This window comes from Carlito syrichta, unplaced genomic scaffold (assembly GCF_000164805.1).
Source record: "Carlito syrichta isolate Samal-C Ts95f unplaced genomic scaffold, Tarsius_syrichta-2.0.1 Scaffold136712, whole genome shotgun sequence".
In the NCBI taxonomy this organism is placed as follows: Eukaryota; Metazoa; Chordata; class Mammalia; order Primates; family Tarsiidae; genus Carlito; species Carlito syrichta.
This window is the reverse complement of record NW_007080808.1, coordinates 46,501-66,071: the sequence shown is the minus strand read 5'-3', so window position 1 is coordinate 66,071 and position 19,571 is coordinate 46,501. Positions and strand designations below refer to the sequence as shown.

The 19,571-nt window shown below is 40.3% G+C and overlaps 1 protein-coding gene across 1 annotated transcript in view; it reads left to right on the top strand.

Annotated features, from left to right (window-relative positions):
- The first annotated feature begins 14,058 nt into the window (after nucleotides 1-14,058).
- The window catches only part of LOC103251182 (neurolysin, mitochondrial-like), a 43,046-nt gene continuing 37,533 nt past the window's right edge, over nucleotides 14,059-19,571 (top strand). Inside the window, 2 exon segments of the mRNA XM_008049779.1 lie at nucleotides 14,059-14,244; nucleotides 18,491-18,673. Of these exon segments, the coding sequence (XP_008047970.1) occupies nucleotides 14,059-14,244; nucleotides 18,491-18,673 (369 nt within the window).

Here is a 19,571-nt window from a genome sequence, read left to right as displayed (position 1 = left end):
CCCAGACTGGAGTGCAGTGGCCGCTCCAGCCTTGACCTGCTGGGCTCCGGCGATCCTTCCACCTCAGCCTTCCAAGTAGCCAGAATTATAGACGCACGCTACCACGCCTGGCTAATTTTTTGATTTATTGTAGAGATGAGGTCTCGCTGCCCAGGCGGTTCTTGAACCCGTGGGCTCAGGCAATCCACTCACCTCAGCCTCCCAAAGGCGCGGGATCTTGTATATTTTTAAATAGCTAAAAGAATGGCTTTTAAATGTTCTCAACACAAAGAAATGATAGGTATTTCAGGGAATAGACATGTTAATTAATTGACCTGATTTGATCATTCCACAATTTATACATGTATAAAAGCATCATATTGTACCCCATAAACATATAGAATTATTATTTGTCAGCCAGGCATAGTGGATCACTCCTGTAATCCCAGTGCTTTGGGAGGCTGAGGTGAGAGGATTGCTTGAGCCCAGGAGTTCAAGACCAGGCTAGGCAACATAACAAGACTTCTTCTCTACAAAATATCAAAAAATTAACCAGGCCTGGAGACATGCACCTGTAGTCCCAGCTACTTGGGAGGCTGAGGTGAAAAGATCGCCAGAGCCCAGGAGGTCAAGACTGTGTTGAGCCATGATTGTACCACTGCACTGTAGCCTGGGTGACAAAGTGAGACCCTAACTCAAAAAAAATTATTATTTGTCAATTAAAATTAAAAGTTAAAGAAAAAAATGTATTGTTAGCTATAATAACCACATTGTACAATAAATCTTTTGAACTTATTCTTCCTATCTAACTGAAATTTTGTATCCTTTGACCAACATTTCTCCAGTCCCCTCTCCACCCCCAACCACCACAGCCCATGGTTACCACCTTGCCACTCTCAACAGTACTTCTATGAGATCCACTTTTTCGGATTCTACATATGAGTGAAAACATGTGTCATTTGTCTTTCAGTTCCTGGCTTATTTTAGTTAACATAATGTCCTCCAGGTTTATCCATGTTGTCACAAATGACAGGATTTCATTCTCTTTAATGACTGAATAGTATTACATTGTGTATGTATACCACATTTTCCTTATTAATCTATTGGTGAACACTTAAATTGATTCCATATCTTGGCTAGTGTGTATAACAGCAAACATGGTAATGCAAATGTCTCTTCAACATACTGATTTTATTTATTTTAAGTTATATACCCAGTAGTGGGATTGTTGAATCATATAGTCGTCCTGTTTTTAATTTTGGGTAAGGCCTCCGTACTATTTTCCATAATGGCTATACTAACTTACGTTCCCACCAATGTGTGTGAGGGTTCTCTTTTCTCCACATCCTTGCCCACACTTGTCTTTTTGAGAATAGCTGTTCTAACAGGCATGGGGTGATATGGTGTCACATTATGGTTTTAATCTGTGTTTCCCTGATGTTGACATTGAACAGTTTTTCATATACCCGTTGGCCATTTGTGTGTTTTCTTTTGAGAAATGTCTATTCAGGTTTGGGTCCTTTGCCTGTCTTTTGAATTGGATTATTTGTTTTATTTTGCTATTGAGCTGATTGAGTTATTTATATATTTTTGGATATTAATCCCTAATCAGATAGATAGTTTGCAAATATTTTCAACCATTCTGTAGGTTGTCTCTTCAGTCTGTTGTTTCCTTTGCTGTGCTTTTTAGTTTGATGCAATCCCATTTGTCTATTTTTGCTTCCGTTGCCTGTGCTTTTGGGGTCATATCCAAAAAAATCGTTGCCCAGACCAGTGTCATGGAGCTTTTCCCCTGTATTTTCTGTCTTAGTTTGTTTTCTGTTGCTGTAATTGATTGCTTGAGACTGGGTAGTTTATAAAGAAGAGAAATTTACTTCTTACAGTCCTAGAAGCTGGAAGCCCAGGGTCAAGGGTCTTTGTCTGATGAGGGCCTTCTTGCAGCATGTGACATGGCAGAGGGCATCTTGTGGTGAGCAGGGCACACTGAGAACAAAGCGGACCTTTATAACCCACTCTCATGATAACTAACCCATTCCTGTGATAATCCATTCATCTCTTAATTTTTGAAAGGACTAATCCATTTATGAGAGAAGAGCCCCCATGCCCTAATCACGTCTTTAAAATTCTGCCTCCTAATACTGTTACAGTGGGGATTGTTTCAGCATGAGTCTCAAGGGGGGAAATATCCACATCGTTTGCAGCTTTCTTCTACTAGTTTCAGGTCTTACATTTAAATTTTTAACCCGTTTTGGGCTTACTTTTGTATATGATATGAGATAAGGGTCTAATTTCATTCTTCTGCATGTGAATATCCAGTTTTCCCAGCACCATTTGCTGAAGAGACTGTTCTTTCTCCATTTTGTGTTCCTGCCACCTCTGTTGAAAGTCAGTTGGCCATAAATGCATGGATTTATTTCTTGGCTTTCTAGTTTGTTCCATGGGTCTATGTGTTTGTTTTTATGATAGTACCATGCTGTTTGGTTTGTAATATATTTTGAAGTCAGGTTATGTGATTCCTCCAGCTTTGTCCTTTTTGCTCAAAATTGCTCTGGCTATTCAGAGTTTTTTTATGCTTTCATACTAATTGTTTTTTCTTTTGAATTGGAGTCTCACTCCGTCACCCAGGCTGTAGTGCAGTGGCATGCTCACGGCCACCCCAGCATCGACCTGCTGGGCTCCAGTGACCCTTCCGCCTCAGCCTTCCAAGGAGCCGGAACTACAGGTGCGCGCTACCACGCCTGGCTAATTTATTTTATTTTTTTTTTATTTTTCATTTTTTGTAGAGACAAGGTCTCACCAAGTTGCCCGGGCTGGTCTCGAACTCTTGTGCTCAGACAATCCACTTGCCTCGGCCTCCTAAAGTGCTGGGATTACAGGCTGAGCCACTGGGCCTGGCCTCGTACTAATTTCAAGATTGCCTTTTCTATTTCTGTGAAGAATGTCATTGATAATTTAACAAAGATTGTATTGAATCCATAAATCACTTTGTAAAGATTTTTTCAAAAAGATATAATCACAATACCATTGTCACACGGAAGAAATAATAAACACTTATTTGTGACTGAAACAGTTTTAAAAGGAAAAGCAAACTAGTTATTAGCCAGACCTCTGATGAGGATCTAGGCATCATTGTTTACCATAACAAAATATCTACATGCAGATGATTTTTTAAATGCCTAAGTGTTAAATAATATGCTGAAAGAGGAGAGTCTCTCTCCTCAGAAATTTACCAAGGACTTTAATTCTGCAGAGTATACCCCAAACACCAATTAAATATGCCAAAAGCAATTAGTTCATGTTTCTAGAGAAAAATAAAAGTGGAATGTCTTTTTTGAGTTGTGATTTTCCGTGTATGTGGGTAAACCCTTTACTAGTTAATTATTAAAGAACTCTTGATTTCACTTGTGAAATGGCATTTGATTTTCAAAACTGTTGTCTCAGGTGACTTTACTTAAGCCAGGGTTAGGATTTAAGAAGATAAATCTTTTTTTTTTTTCTTTAAGACAAGGTCTCTCTGTCTGTCACCCAAACTGGAGTGCAGTAGCATGATCGAGGCTCATTGCAGCCTTGACCTCCTGGGCTCAGGCAATCTTTTGCCTCAGCCTCTCAAATAGCTGGGACAACAGGCATGAGCCACTACACCTGGCAAGAAGAGAAATCCCTTTATGTTCATTTATAATAAATTTATTTAGGACCTGTATTTTCTTGGTATCTTATACAAAATTAGGAGGCAATTAGTCTATTTTGTTATTTTTTTAGAACCTGAGATTTTTATGTTCCATTCTTCATTACTTTATAACATGAACCTTTTCTAAAAGTTCTATTTGTCAAGGATAGAAATATTTTTCGTATAAATTTAAGCAGTTTCTTTCTAAGTCTTTATTTTTATTCATATTTCATGGAAAATAATTTTGAGGAGTCCCTTTTCATTTATTTACAATGAAATCTGGAATCAATAACTTATTTTCATTACATTACAAAATCGAAAGTAAAATTATCTTTTTCTTTTTATAAATGAATCATGAACAATTTTGAAAGAGTTAAAAGTAAATCACTATTAATTCTTAGGGGAGCCCTTTGTGTAATTAGTTGTGCTTTTTTTTTTTGAGTCGGTGTCTCACTCTGTTGACCAAGGAGTGCAGCGGCACACTCATGGCCACCGCAGCCTCGATCTTCTGGGCTCTGTCGATCCTTCTGTCTCAACCTTCCAAGTAACTGGAACTACAGGTGTGTGCTACCACGCCTGGCTTATTTTTTTGATTTATTGTAGAGACAAGTTCTCACCAAGTTGCCCAAGCTGGTCTCGAACTCCTGAGCTCAGGCAGTCCTCTCGCCTTGGCCTCCCAAAGTGCTGGGATTAGAGGCTTGAGCCACCGCGCCCAGCCATTAGTTTTACTTTTAAAGCTTATTGGTAGAAGAAGTTGTACACGTTAAAGTTGTATGTGGCACTATTTCCAAAACAAATAGTATATTTTCACTATATAAGACCAAGATTGGACCATTAAAGTTGCACAGGTCATCATAGTTACCAAATTCTAATGCTACTTTTGTCAGTACAAAACAAGGACTGTACAATGAAGGAAAACTGATAATGCTTTTGGCTCTATCAGATCTAGAAACTACTTAGAATAAAGGCAGGAACGTCTCCATGTTTAGGCTAGTTCTTCTCTTTACTCAAAATATTTGTAGCTGAGTTCATGATGTACATTTTTTGTGAATAGCTGTTTATAGGAAGTGTACTGTGTTACCTTGGCCAGAGAACTTTGAAAGCTCAGTGTTTTCATAGCATGTTCTACTGCTGCTAAACAATGTCTGCCCAATCTAAAAAATTTCTTTCCTATACCAGCAGGTGGAAGCAAGAGCAGTCAGATTGTAGTACTTTGCTTCTCAAGTGTTCTGTTGATTTATCTGTTCATGGCTGAAAGTATCTTTATGATATATCTCTCACTTGATTCTTTGTCTTCAACAACTCTGTTGTTATTTTACCACCTCCTTTTGGCTGCTTTATCACTTGTTTTATTTACTTGGTGACTTAGAACTTAGTGGTCATTTTAGGACAGACTAGATTTTTATCTATTTTCTATACTCATCATTTGAACAGTTAAAATACATGTTATGTGATAAACACATTTTTGTACATTTGTCAAGAAATACAAAATGACTAAGACAGGGACCTTACTCCCAAAGGTCTTACGTTCTAGTCGAATTAGGAGGAAACGTCTTCATTGCTCCTCTGACCTGGGAGAATAGATCAGTCAGTCTTGTTGGTGCATCTCCAGCCTAGCTATGGCTAGCATTGAGTAATGATAAGGTTCAATATTCACATAGATTTTAATCCAATCAGCAAATATTTACTGAGTACCAGGCTGAATACCAGATATTACATAGGGCTTAATTTATAAACATGTGCTCTTTTCTTTACAGATAAAAAAGACAAAAACAATCTTTAATAAAATGATTGTTTATGTTTAAAATTGCCAATAAAGACTGACTAGAGCAAGTAACCAGTTGACATATACATTCTGAAACACTGAACTTAAGGAATTTTCAGTTCAAAATAGTTAATGTGAGTAGGATTTCCTAGAATATACTTAGAAGACCTTCCACAAATGCTGGTTGAAATGAAAGTGTGATACTACAGATGAATTCTGCTAGCTGTTTATTAATAGCCAGTAGTGATAATGAAATAATTATTGTATACAGGTGGTATGAAAGAGAGAAGAGAACCAAGTTCTAAGGTTATGTACATACATATAGAGAGATAGAGAAGAACTTCATGAAAACAGAAAAGGATGGCCCCAGAATTGCTTGCAAGATTTGGCAGCCACCAATATCAGTACTGTCTTTAAGCCCCAGCTATCCATCATCTTAATACATTGTTCATCAAAAAGTTCTAACCCAAATGAGGGGTATCCAAATAGGAAAAGAAGAAGTTAAGTTATTCCTCTTTACTGACAATATGATCCTATACCCCAAAAACCCAAGAGAATCTGTAAAAAACTTGCTTTCACTGATAAAGGACTTTGGCAAAGTCTCAGGGTATGAAATAAATGTGCAAAAGACAGTCACATTCTTATACACCAACAATAAGCAGGCAGAAAACCAAATAAAGAGCACAATCCCATTCACAATAGCCACAAAAAAAAAGAAAGAAAAAATGAGAGAAGTGAAAAACCTTTACAATGAGAACTACAAAACACTATTTAAAGAAATTCAAGAAGATGCAAATGGGAAAATATTCCATGCTCATGGATAGAAAAAATCAACATAGTTAAGATGTCCATCCTACCAAAAGTAATCTATAGATTCAACGCAATACCCATTAAATTACCAACATCATTCTTCTCAGAACTGGAAATGACAATACAGAAATTCATATGGAATCACAAGCGACCACGAATAGCCAAAACAATCCTGAGCAAAAGAAACAAAATGGGAGGTATCACACTTCCAGACTTTAAATTTTACTATACAACTTCAATAATAAAAACAACCTGGTATTGGCACAGGAATAGATATACAGACCAATGGAACAGGATAGAGATTCCGGAAGCAAAACCTCAAGTTCTCAACCAACTCATCTTCAACAAAGCCTCCACCAACAACCACCAGGGAGAGGAGAACCTATTCAGTAAATGGTGCTGGGAAAACTGGCTGACTACATGCAGAAAATTTTGAAATGGGACCCCTACCTATCACCATACACAAAAATCAACTCTAAATGGTTCAGAAACCTAAACATAAAACCTCGGACTAAAAGAACCTTAGAAAATGTAGGAAGCACCCTTATGGGAGTTGGAACTGGCAAACAATTCCTAATTAAAACCCCAAGTGTCCATGCCATAAGAGATAATATAGACAAGTGGGACATCATCAAACTGAAAAGCTTCTGCAAAGCCAAAGAAACCATCAAGAGAGCAAGGAGACAGCCCACAGAATGGGAAAAAATATTTGCCAACTGTATTTCTGACAAAGGCCTGACATCTAGGATCTACAAGGAACTCAAATGCGCCGAAAGGAAAAAAACAAACAGTCCCATTAAAAAGTGGGCAAAAGACATGAATAGACACTTCTCAAAAGAAGATATACATACAGGCAGCCAACAGACACATGTAAAAGTACCCAGGCTCACTAATCATCAGAGAAATGTGAATCAAAACCCCATTAAGGTACCCCCAGCCCCAGTAAGAATGACCATCATTAATCAAACAACAACAGATGCTGGCAAGGATGCAGAGAAAAAGAAACGCTTCTATACTGCTGGTGGGAATGCAAACTAGTGCAACCTCTTTGGAAAACAGTATGGCAATTTCTAAAAGAATGAGACATTGACCTTCCTTATGACCCAGCAATCTGCCTACTGGAAATATACCTGGAGGACCTCAAATCATTCTACAAAAAAAAATCCTGCACACGCAAGCTTATTGCAGCACTATTCACAATAGCAAAGACACAGAACCCACCATGCTGCCCATTGAAACTGGACTGGATAAGAAATATGTGATATATGTACACAATGGAATATTATGCAGTCATAAAGAAGGACAAACATATGGACTTCACAGCAACTTGGATGGATTTAGCGTCTATCATACTCAGTGATCTATCACAGAAACATACTCTCACTCATAAGCGGACTCTGAACATTTACCATACTATAAGAAAGGGTCGGCAGTAGTGGGATACTGCCAGGGTCAGGGAGGTACAGGGGGACACAACATCAGTAAGGGTACCTGATCTCAAACCAGGAAAAGTAGAGACGAAAGGGAGGCCCAAACTTTACCTGTACAATGACCACTTGTATACCTAATCTTAAATTGTATGCAACATCTTTAAAATTAAAAAAAATTTTTTTAAGTTCTAGCCCTATTAAAGGATTTTTTTTCCATCATCAGCTAGGTTATGAAAATCGCTGAGAAGACACACAGCTGAATCTAACCTATTTTAGCCCTGTGTTCCCTCTCCCACACCCATTAATTCCATGTACCCAGCATGCCCCATACACTCTCTTGAAAGACTCGGCCAGTTTGGAAGTCACATCCTCACTGAAGCCTTTCTCAGATTTCACGAGGCAGAGTTGCTTGCACTGTGCTCCTTGTTCCCCATTGCTCTGTTCATATAGAATTTGCTACCTGATATTTTAATTTGTCTTTTTCTACATTTCTTCCTCACAAGCTCCTAAAGAGCAATAACTGTGTCTTATTCATCTTTGCAACCTCAGTAAATATTTGCTGAAGGAACTAATTTATTTCATGGGTAATCCCTTTGTAGTAAGCCTGCCCCCCCTCCCATTTTGTAAAATAGTGTGCATTGTAGGCATAATTTCAGATGATGGTAACAAGTTAATAGCTCATCACAAGGGAATAAAGAACCAGCATTTATTGCGTAGCATATTTTCTTAGAGCTGAGCCTTCTCAATAAGAAATGGAGATTATTTGCTTGCTTCAATACTTTAAAAAAGACTTTGCTACTTCCTGGGAGTATACTTTTTCAAGTGGTTTATTGATTACTTAAGAACAATTAATTAAAGGACTCTGGAAGAAAACGAGACCCAGGTGCAAAGGGCAGCCATCCAGTCGTCCCAGTTTGAGTTGTTTTTCAGTCTTTGGAAATGGGTGACTAAACGCCGCCCAAGCCTACACGGCCTGTTTTTCAGAGCTGGGTGAGAGCTAAAGTGGGGCGCCCCTCCACAGCCCTTGCAGCAATCCCTCAGGGAGTGGCACAGAGAACAGGTCAGACATGTGATGCCAGCATGTGTGCTTAATTGACCTTGTTCTCTCCACATTCAGAGCAGGGTGGAAGATCAGGGAGGTACAGTGGGTGAGAAATTGGATGTTTCTCTTTTCTAAAATACACTGCAACATCAGTATAGAAGAGTAAAAAATGAGGGCTCTCTTTCATTAAAAAGAAAAGAAAAGAAAAAGAATGTGGGCTCTGGAGCCAGGCCTGGGTTTGAATCCCAACTGCACACCAGCTATGTGACCTTGAGCAAGCTATCTTACTTCTCTGTACCCAGTAAACTTGGGTTAATAATATCTGCCTCTTAGCTTCGGAGGAGCATTAAATACGAAAATGCATGTGAGCTCTTGATATAGTGCCTGGCATGTTAATATTCTTTTTTTAAATATTAGGGTTGATGATGATACACACCAGTCATATGTGTGCAAGTTTCTAGCGAGGTGTCTAGGTGGAGAGTGGCAAACTGAGATTGGGAATTCATGAGAAAGATCAGATGTTAAGCATGTTGTATCTGAGATGTCTGTGGGTCTGGCGCTCTAGTTAATGAACCAGGAAGGAGGCTATAGATTTACAATGGATGATTATAGGTGATCATTGAAGCATTGGGAAGCTCTGAGAATGAATAAGTGAAATGAAAAGAGCACAGAATCATGAGAAAACCCCAACTTCTATGAGTGAGTACAGGAAGAGAAGCCACAAAGGAAACTGAAAAGAAATGATCAGAAAACCAGGAAAGAAGAAAAGCAACCTTTGCCAAAGCACTTTTAGTGGAATAGTGGAGAAGAATTTATGATAGGCAAGGAAGTGGAGATGGTAAGTGCGGAATTTACAGGGTGCAAAGCTAAAGACCACAGATCGAGGGACATATCTTTCTTTAAAACCAAGAGAAGGTAATAGGAATGGGTACATTTGTTATACTTAATTATATGCAAATAAAAACTCAGTGTACATTTTTCTGTAAACTCAGAAGCCAAGCTAAAATGGTCTCTCTGAACATTAATTCTTCATAGTCTACTAAAGAACACCAAAAGGAACAATTTTAGCTAAGGATATGAGTCTGTGTTTACTGGTAAAAGTTGACATATGCTAAGGCATTTAATTTTTTTTTTTTTTTTTGAGTTGGAGTCTCACTCTATCTCCCAGACTGGAGTGCAGTGGCCACTCCTGGCCACCGCAGCCTCGACCCGCTGGACTCAGGCGATCCTTCTGCCTCAGCCTTCCGAGTAGGCGGAATTACAGGCATGCGCTACCATGCCTGGCTGATTTTTTTATTTATTGTAGAGATGAGGTCTCGCTTGCCCAGGCGGGTCCGAACCCACGGGCTCAGGCAATCCACTCACCTCAGCCTCCCAAAGCGTGGGATTACAGGCTGAGCCACCGAGCCCGGCTAGGCATTTAATTTTAGAACATTCTGTTCATAAAACAATTTAGTCCTAAACTGAATTAAAAGGCTCTCAATTGATACATTTTGTTGTTTAGAACACTAGGGACTCAAATACCAGATGCTTAGCTTTGTTAGGGGGTTATAAGTACCCAAACTAGAGGATTTAATAACTGTTGAGCACTGTTTCTGAACCAGATTCCCAATGCAGCAGTCCATTCAGAAGAAATATTGTTGGAAACATTCAGGATGCTTGCGTATATGCCATTACATCCAGCCTGTATCATCTTCAGTAATTAAAGATCAGAACTTTATATACTGCTTTATGGAAACTAAACACTCTCAGATGGAACTACTTGTATATTGGATATGAAAATAGTAGAAGTATTAAATAAGCTTAAGCAGAATTTTTGTTGTAAACTTGTCACAGTAAAAATATACACGTACTTATGAACTTTGCAGCAACTTGGTTGGATTTAGAGTCGATCGTACTCAGTGATCTATCACAGAAACAAGGAACAAAGAACTATATGCTCGCACTCATAAGTGGATCTTGAACAATTATTATAGCACTATAAGAAAGGGATTGGCAGTAGTGGGAAACCGCCAGGGGTTGGGGGTAGGATTGGCATTTGAGGGAAACTGCCAGGGGAAGAGAGGCACATCTCATCAACAAGGAACAAGGGTACCTGCATAATGAACATTTGTATACCTAACCTGAATTGTACCCGCATCTTTAAAATAAATAAAAAATATACATGTACTGCAAACTGTGTTAGGTTCAGGGTCTACATATCACAAAGATCTAGTCTCTGCTCGAAGTTGGAGAGACAGACAAGTAAATTCAGCATGTAGGTGCTTTGGTCAGTGTATGTATCAGGTACTGTAGGAGCATAGAGGGAGAATTCCTGAAGCAGCCTGAGATAGTCAGAGAAGACTTCCTAGAGAAGGTGAATTCTAAGCTGAGATCTGAAAAATAAGAATGAAAGAGATATTTTTCCCCAGGGAAGGAAAAGGAATGTTCCAGGCAGAGGGAAAAACACTGCAAAGACCTGCAGAGCACCAAACAGTTTGAGGGAGGTATGAAGTAGTTCACTATGTCTGGAGCATGGATTTGAGGGTGAAAAGGTAACATTGAGAAAGCCAGCATGGTAGTAAGGGGCAGATTCAGAAGGAGCCAAGTATAAGTAGCTTGATCTTGATCCTGGGAAACAAGCCACTGAAAGGAAGTGCTATGATCAGGTTTATCTTTTAGGAAGAGTGCTCTGCAGGCAATCTGGAGAAAACACTGGAAAGCATAAAAGTCTCCTGGATTTCTGACTTGGACAACTAAGTATATACTGGTGATCTTTGAGATAAGTAATAAAGAAGCAAGACATACATGGTTCTGGAGGGCAAGGAAGATGGTCAGCTTAATTTTAGACATACTGGGTTTGAGGTGAAGATTGACTTTCAAGTGGAGTTACCTGAAAGACAGATACATCGATCTAGAACTCAGTAGATTTGAGCTAGAGGCACAGATTGGGAAGTCTTCGCCATGGGTAGCATGTGTAGCCATGCATGTGAATCAGAAATAGTGTGAAAAGTGAAAGGAGAAGATTGGTGATCAGCCTGGGATAGATAGATAGATACATATATAAATAAATAAATAAAGCAAGCCGGCCAGCCAGCCAGGTGTGGTGGCATGTACCTGTAGTCCCAGCTACCAGGAGGCTGAGGTGGGAAGATCATTTCAGCCTAGGAGTTCAAGGCTGCAGTGAGCTATGATTGTTCCTAAAAATTAAAAAAATAATTTTAAAAAGATAAGAAAAGAGGTCATAGAATGGAATCCTGAAGAAGGGACTAAAACAGAAAAATAAACAAATAAAAGAAGATGATTGAAATTTGAAGACCAGAGGCACAGAATGAAAAGAGGAATCATGGTCACAGAAGCCAAGGGAGGGAAAAGTTTCAAAAATGAGGGAGTTAAAAAAGGATGAAGTGGAAAACACTATCATTAAAGGTCAAGACAGATAAATACTGAAAAATGTCCATTGGGTTTAGTAGAAATCATGGGTGACCTTCGTGAGAGCAGTTTTCATTTCTTAATGAGGCTGGAAACTGAAATCAGTTGAAAAGTGAACGAGAGATGAGGACATGAAGCTGGCAGGGCTAGCTGGACCACTGTGAAAAATCTTGGGGATGAAAGGAAGGGGAGAAACAGAGAGTGGCATCCAGAGGAGGACCAAGGATCAAGGAAGTTTTTGTTTGATTTAGATGAAAAACTTAAGCACTCAAGCATATGTTTGTGTCTAAAGAGGCAGTACAAATGAGACATTTAAGATTTTGCTAGCCGGGCTCGGTGGCTCAGCCTGTAATCCCGCGCCTTTGGGAGGCTGAGGTGAGTGGATTGCCTGAGCCCACGGGTTCGAGACCCGCCTGGGCGGCGAGACCTCATCTCTACATAAATCAAAAATCAGCCGGGCGTGGTAGCGCAGGCCTGTAATTCGGCTACTCGGAAGGCTGAGGCGGAAGGATCGCCGGAGCCCGGCAGGTCGAGGCTGCGGTGGCCGGGAGCGGCCACTGCACTCCAGTCTGGGCGACAGAGTGAGACTCCAACTCAAAAAAAAAAAAGATTTTGCTAATGAGGTGATATTCCCTGAGGTGATATCCTGGAAGAGATCAGATGGGACCCAGGAACAGAGCAAGAAACTGGTTTTTTGACATGACAAATACCACTTAGACTAGTTAGGAGTAAACATAAAAGGATGATACAGATGCAGCTATGTTTGTAGGAGGAAGTTGAGAGAATTTCTGTCTGATGGTCTTATAAATAGGCAGCAGGGGCACCTAGTGACAGAGGAGAAATTTGAGGAGGCTGGTCATAGTTTGAAGTAATTGGTATGGGTAGTGGGAAGCAGACCTTCATAGATGGATTTTCGTGAAGCCCTGAGAGTCCAACTCAAATCAGAGACCATGATATAATAGTACCAAAACCCATAGCTCTGTTGGGAACCTGGATATAAGAATGGAGACAGTGGCTGGTTAAAATGGTCCTGGACAGAGGTTTTTAAGAGGGATATAGTAGAAGGACTAGAGACAGGCAGTTGGGGTTTTAGTGAAAGGCGGTTGAACTGATAGATGGAGCCCACTTCTAACATTTGTTGTGTGAGCTTACAATTGGAAGACCACATAAACCCCTCTTGACCCTGAGGGGCCTCACATATGTATGGATGCTCTCACCTGTGTGTCCAAACTCCAGCCACATTCTCCCCTATTAATGGCTATCCCTCAACCCAAGCCATGTACAGACCAGTGGTGCAGTTCACCCACAGGGTGGACCCAGGGGCCTGGTCCTTGGAACCATTTGAGCAAGGAATTCTGGAGTCCGAGGTACTCAAAGCACAGTTGTGTGATGGAGGGTGGCAGGCTCTGCATGGGCACATCCCCTTAGCTCTCTTGAGCTGAGTGCTGACACTCAAGGGCTCAGAGGGGCCCGCCAAAGTCCAGCCGTCAACCAGGTCTAAGGGTAGAGCTGTAGGAGAAGACTATCAGAGTGAGAAAACAGGGGAGTTCAAGGACCAGAGGTCTACGGAAATGGAAGACTAAGAATCACGGGAGTGGAAACGTGAAGCTGAAAAGTCAGAAGGGTGTGATCAGACAGTGGACTGTCTGACTTTATCATTTCTGAGGAGCATCTCCATGACGTGGTAAGAAGTGTGATGGTTTTGGAGTAAAGCAAGTCAAGAACCTGAAGGAAGTGGCAAGACTCATCCATCTACCCTAAGAGTCTCCGCGGGATGATTGTGGGATTTTAGATGGTAAAGGCTATACAGCCAAGTCTTGGGTGAATGGGGGCAGATGGCTGAAGAAGATCAGTTGACGATAGCAACAGAGAGAACTAGAGACTGAGACAGCCCGAAGGTGGCAGCTCAGAGGTTAGAACTGAGGTTCCACAATGGTTTGGAAACCCCGTTGGGATGGAGGAGGCTGGCCCATGTGAAGGCCTGAGGACTCAGGGTGAGCCCGAGAGAACAGACACTTCATGGGGAGGCAGCGTGTTCTGCAGGAATCCAGGTTTCAGGAAATACAAAGTGGAAAAGTCAGTACCCCGTGACGGGGCTGAGGATGCAGGGGAATTGGAAGATCAGTGCGAGAGGCTGGGAGTGTGCGCGAGCTTCACCAGCTGATGATGCCGAACATTTGGGCAGTGGCAGGATGTGGGTCATGAAAGGAGAGTCAGAACAGGGAGAAAACAGTAATTTCACAAGTAGTTGATATGTTAATTAACTAGTACAAGGAAACTTTAGGTAAACTTTTGTAACTTAATCTTCTACCGTGGTAAATCTAGTTAATAAGATTAAATCTTATTTATAAAATAAAGGACATTAAATTTAAATAATCTTATAGTAAAACGTTTGTATATTCTAGTCATATCATAAGTACCTTTGGCCCTTTCTTTGTGAAAATAACTGAATGCCTTTTTCCACCACACTGTGCTCTTGAAAGTGGTGCTTACTCGTAGTTACTTGTTCATGTGATGAGGATTGGATGTGCATTTTCATGCTACCTGGCATACAGAGTAAATGAGTTTTCCCTTCCTCTCCTTGTCCTTTTTTCCTTCCAGATAAGACACCGGGGAGCCTGATTTTCAAGTGGAAGGAGAAAGGGTGCCTGCGGGAGGGCACAGGCAGGGCTCCTTGGCATATGTGTGCTGTCGGGTGGAATTGCAGAGAGGAGAGATGAGATCATCTAGTCAGTGCTGTCCACTAGAACTTTCCGCTGTGATAGAAATGCTCTCTATCTGCACTGTCCACTGTGGCTGCCACCTACCACAAGTGGCTATTTGAAATGTTCTTAGCGTAACTGAGGAACTGAATTTTAAATTTCATTTACTCTTAATAAATGTAAATAACTACATATGGCTACTGTGTTGGACAACACAGTTCTAGTGGATAAGGTGCTTTTTGGCTGAAGGCTTCAAGGAAGAAGTAGACTAAAAACATACTGGCTGGGCTCAATGGCTCACAAGGCCAAAGTGGGAGGACTCCTTGAGACCAAAAGTTCAAGAACAGCCTGGGCAACATAGCAAGACCCAATCTCTCTAAATAAATAAATCAGTAAATTAGCTGAGCATGGTGGTGCATGCCTGTAGTCCCATCTACTTGGGATGTGGAGGCAGGAGGACTGCTTGAGCTTAAGAGTCTGAGGCCACAGTGAGCTATGATTTTGCCACTGCACTCCATCCTGGGTGACAGAGAGAGATCTTGCCTCTTAAAAAAAAAAAGAAAGAAAAAAAGCCTGAGCGAGGTGCATGGCTAGGGTTGGGTATTGCAAAAATCATAAATAAAGGAGCCCTATGTGCCCCAATGAAAGTAGCTGGTTGTAAGAAGGTGATTTAACCAAAGCAATGGCTGGAAAGACAACTTTGTGAACAAGATAAATCAAAAATAGTGGGGAATGTTTCTGATACAATAGCCGGACAAAGAAATAACTAAAACCTATAAAGGAATTCTAGACTTGGGGAGGGATTGATTTAATCAGACCTCAATGGTAGCTTATAGAGAAACGTTAGTTCCAAAGCTAATACTAGGAATATTTGCCAAATGTTTCAAGGAATTGGGTCAAATTTCAGGAAATGCCATGCAAATTGTGTAATATAACCCAGTGACACTGTAGGGAATGGGATGGAAAAAAATGTAAATTGTGGGGAAGTGGAAGTTGTGACATTTTATATAATGGAGTTTCACTATAGGCCTGGCACTAATAAAACTCATTTTTCTATGTAAATGCTTATTTGTGATGATGTAGGAAGATGATATTGCAATAATGTTTTAGCCGTGCCAATTCCATCTTCTTTGAAGTATATCATTAACATCTACTGTCTGCTCAGCAATGTGCAGTGTGTTGGGGTGAGGATTTGTGATGAAAAAAACATGAAATGGTCATTGTGCTTGAGAAAGTCCCAGTCTCATCTAGAATACAAGACAAAGTAATTGAACAGATGATAACAGTAATTTAAATGTCTAAAATGAATGGCACAGATGAAAGGTGATAGAATCTCAGATCTGGGCGAACTGGAATGGTCAAAGCCTTGATGGGAAGAAAGCTATGCTTCAAAAGAAAATCAACCCAGTAAGTCAATATTTCTGAAAGTACATTCCATAAAATTTTTTGCAAAGGTTTCGAGATAATAATTAACTCAGAAAAACTGTGGCATGCTGGTTTGTCCAAATGAAATTCTACAACCTGATAATCTCTGTCAAAATCTATGCAGCTTTCTTCCCTTGTCTAACTACTTTATTTTTTAGACACAGGAGATTACAGCACTAAGAAATTCACTTTCCTGCCAATTCCAGTAGGGTGTTCTGTATCATTTCCTGATTAGAAATTTTACAGGCTTCTGTTTTGAAAAGTGCTTTAAAGACAGAGCAGACAGTAAGAAGGTATGGTTGAGACGGAAATAATAAAGAGCCTAGAAGTTTATAGAAGGAAAAAATTGACTGTTTAATTAGACAGTAGGAATCTCAGATTGATATTGATTTTCATTTTCAAATAATTGCACATAGTAACTCCTGTAGAAAAGGACAGGCTCATGCAGTGTTGCCTACTTTTGACTTACGTAACTCTCAGTTGCAAAAAGTTAATGAAAAATATTCACCAGATTCTCAAAAGTGCAGCTGATAGACCACAGGTGCACTGGTTTTCTCACCTGGGTGCAGTTCTCCAGGGCTGCAGAGGCACTGAAAGGGGAAGAAGAGATCAGTGTACCTGCATCCAAAGTGTGGGATGAGCTTAACAATGTAACAAAGGGGAAGAGGAGGGATACTCCGCAAAATGAAGGCGGAAGAAGAAAAATAGAGACAACATAGAAAAACAATACTCAATAGATCAAAATGTTTTAGTTGGAAGTATAAGGAACCCTCCTGTCACCATTCCTTTTCTTTAGTAACATGAGTTATAAATCTTGAAAGTAATTAAAGTAAAATCCTGGAAGATGAGAAAAGAAAGTGTTAAGATAGTAATTTTAATGTGTTTAGTTTATCAATGACATCATGATTTCTAACTTTTGTTTCTTTTTAGCCCTTCCAGGTTTAGGGAGGAATGGCTTATCATTAGTTGCAAACTGTACAAGGGTGTATCTGTTCAGCCAAGGTCGAGGTACTGACGTCTTTGTCGGTTAAACTGAGTTCTGAATAAATAACAAATGTTTGATGAGATGGATATACTAATCATCCTGATTTGATCATTACACAATGTATACATGTATTAAAACATCACAGTGGGCTGGGCAAGGTGGTTCAAGCCTGTAATCCCAGCACTTTGGGAGGCCGAGGTGAGCAGATTGCCTGAGCCCACGGGTTCGAGAACAGCCTGGACAACTTGGCAAGACCTCACCTCCATAATAAACCAAAAAAATTAGCCAGGCATGTTAGCATTCACCCATAGTCCTGACTACTTGGAAGGCTGAGGCGGAAAGATTGCCTGAGCGCAGCAGGTCGATGCTGGCGTGGCCATGTGCGTGCTACTGCACACCAGCCTGGGCGATAGAGTGAGATTCCAAGTCAAAAAAAAATCACACTGTACCCCATAAATATGTACAATTATTATATGCCAGTTAAAAACAAAATAAAACTTAACATGTAAAAAAGAAAATCAAATATACTGTGACCAAACACTCAACCTTTTTGTAAATGTTAGAAAATAAATGAAAACCAGTGAAGGTCATATTATTAGCGAAGTGCTTGAAGTAATTTCTCTTAAAGCTGAATAATAAGGACAATTTGCTAATAGTCATTGGTTTTACTAAGAGGATTAGTGAAAATGACAGGGTATTAAGATGCAGAAGTCCTATGCTTTAGTCATTGTTCTTGTGTGTTTAGTATTCATATTACTCAGCTATCCCAGGGCCAGCTTTTCCACCTGTGCTGGTACTTCCTTGGAGGCACAATCATAGTCATGACTGACTCTCTTAGGGGGCCTCTGTTCTGTGTATCCATGAGAAGTTGCAGGAAAGATCATTTTGGACATTTTGGCCAACGCCATACACTGAACTTCACACCTCTATTATTTTGTGCTGACATCAAGTATGTAAGACTCTAGTCATCTGTCATTTCTTGCATTGTGACCTCCATACTGTTTTTTATTTTCTACGCTTATTGTTTTATCAGTTTTCATTACTTTATCAGTTAGGATCCTATATGAGGCAAATACTATAAAACCACATTCTGAGCGACTTAAATACTAGAGGGAGCTTATTGACTCAGAACTGGAAAGTCTGACCGTAGGTCAGTCTTCAGAATTAGTTGTTCCAAGGGCTTAATGATGTCATTAAATATTTGGTTTCCTTCTTTTATTCTGCCATTCATAGTGTTTATTTGATCATAAATCAGATTCCACTTTTTCTCATAGGATGGCTGCCAGCTGAAATCAGGGACTCAAGCTTACTCAATTACACTCAGTGAGAATAAGACCCCCATTCTTACAGCATCCCAAGCAAGAGTTCTGAGGGTGGAGGCAGCTACCTTCAGAAAAGGTAGACCATATAGAGGTGCATGGTTATTGGGAGGCAAAATGTGTGTAGAGGAAGAAGAGGTGAGTGGCTGAAAACCAACACATATCTAACCATCTATTGCACTTGACCTTTCCATTGTTGTCTCTGGAACTCTTGTCTCATGGCAAATAAACTCCTCTACATTTTCATACTCTTCGGTAGATCTTCCCTTCTCCTTTTGATGTTTTCTAAAATTCACTCAACCCTGAAGAGAATATTTTCCATGCCCCCCTCTTTCACCAGTACCCCATACCACAAAGGAAGGAGGAAAGGTCGTCTTTGTTCCCCAGCAGCCACCTCCACCCAGCGAAGGCCAATCTTCTCCACCACTGCATGGAAACACCTTTGAGGTCGTGATCTGGTTGTCCTATTTTACACCTTGCTCATGGTATCCTGTCCAACCACATGGGAGTTCTGTCTTCAAAGACTTTGGTTCGTGTTCCAGTATTCCTTCTACTCCCAAGCCCAGCCATCCTTTCTACTCCTAAGTCCAGCCATCAATCTGCTGACTCCAGTATACACATAGACGGTTATCCAAACGAGGCTCTCATTTATTTGCCCTCTTCTACTTGTTTATACCAACCATCTGCTTCCAAGAAAATATGCTGGGTCTTGTCATACTGTTTAACCTTTGAATTCTTACATTCAGATATCTCACATATTATTATTACCTGACTACTCCCATTTTACTGTTTTAGTGATTGTACTGAGACTATAGTTTCTCTTCCTATCTAAAACAAATTGCTCTGCCATGTTTTATATCCCATTTCTTCCTACCTCTGTGGGGATCTTTGCCCTTTCTCTATTTTTTTTTTTTTTGTGTGTGTGTTGGAGTCTCACTCTGTCGCCCAGACTGGAGTGCAGTGGCCGCTCCCTGCCACCGCAGCCTCGACCTGCTGGGCTCCGGCGATCCTTCCGCCTCAGGCTTCCGAGTAGCCA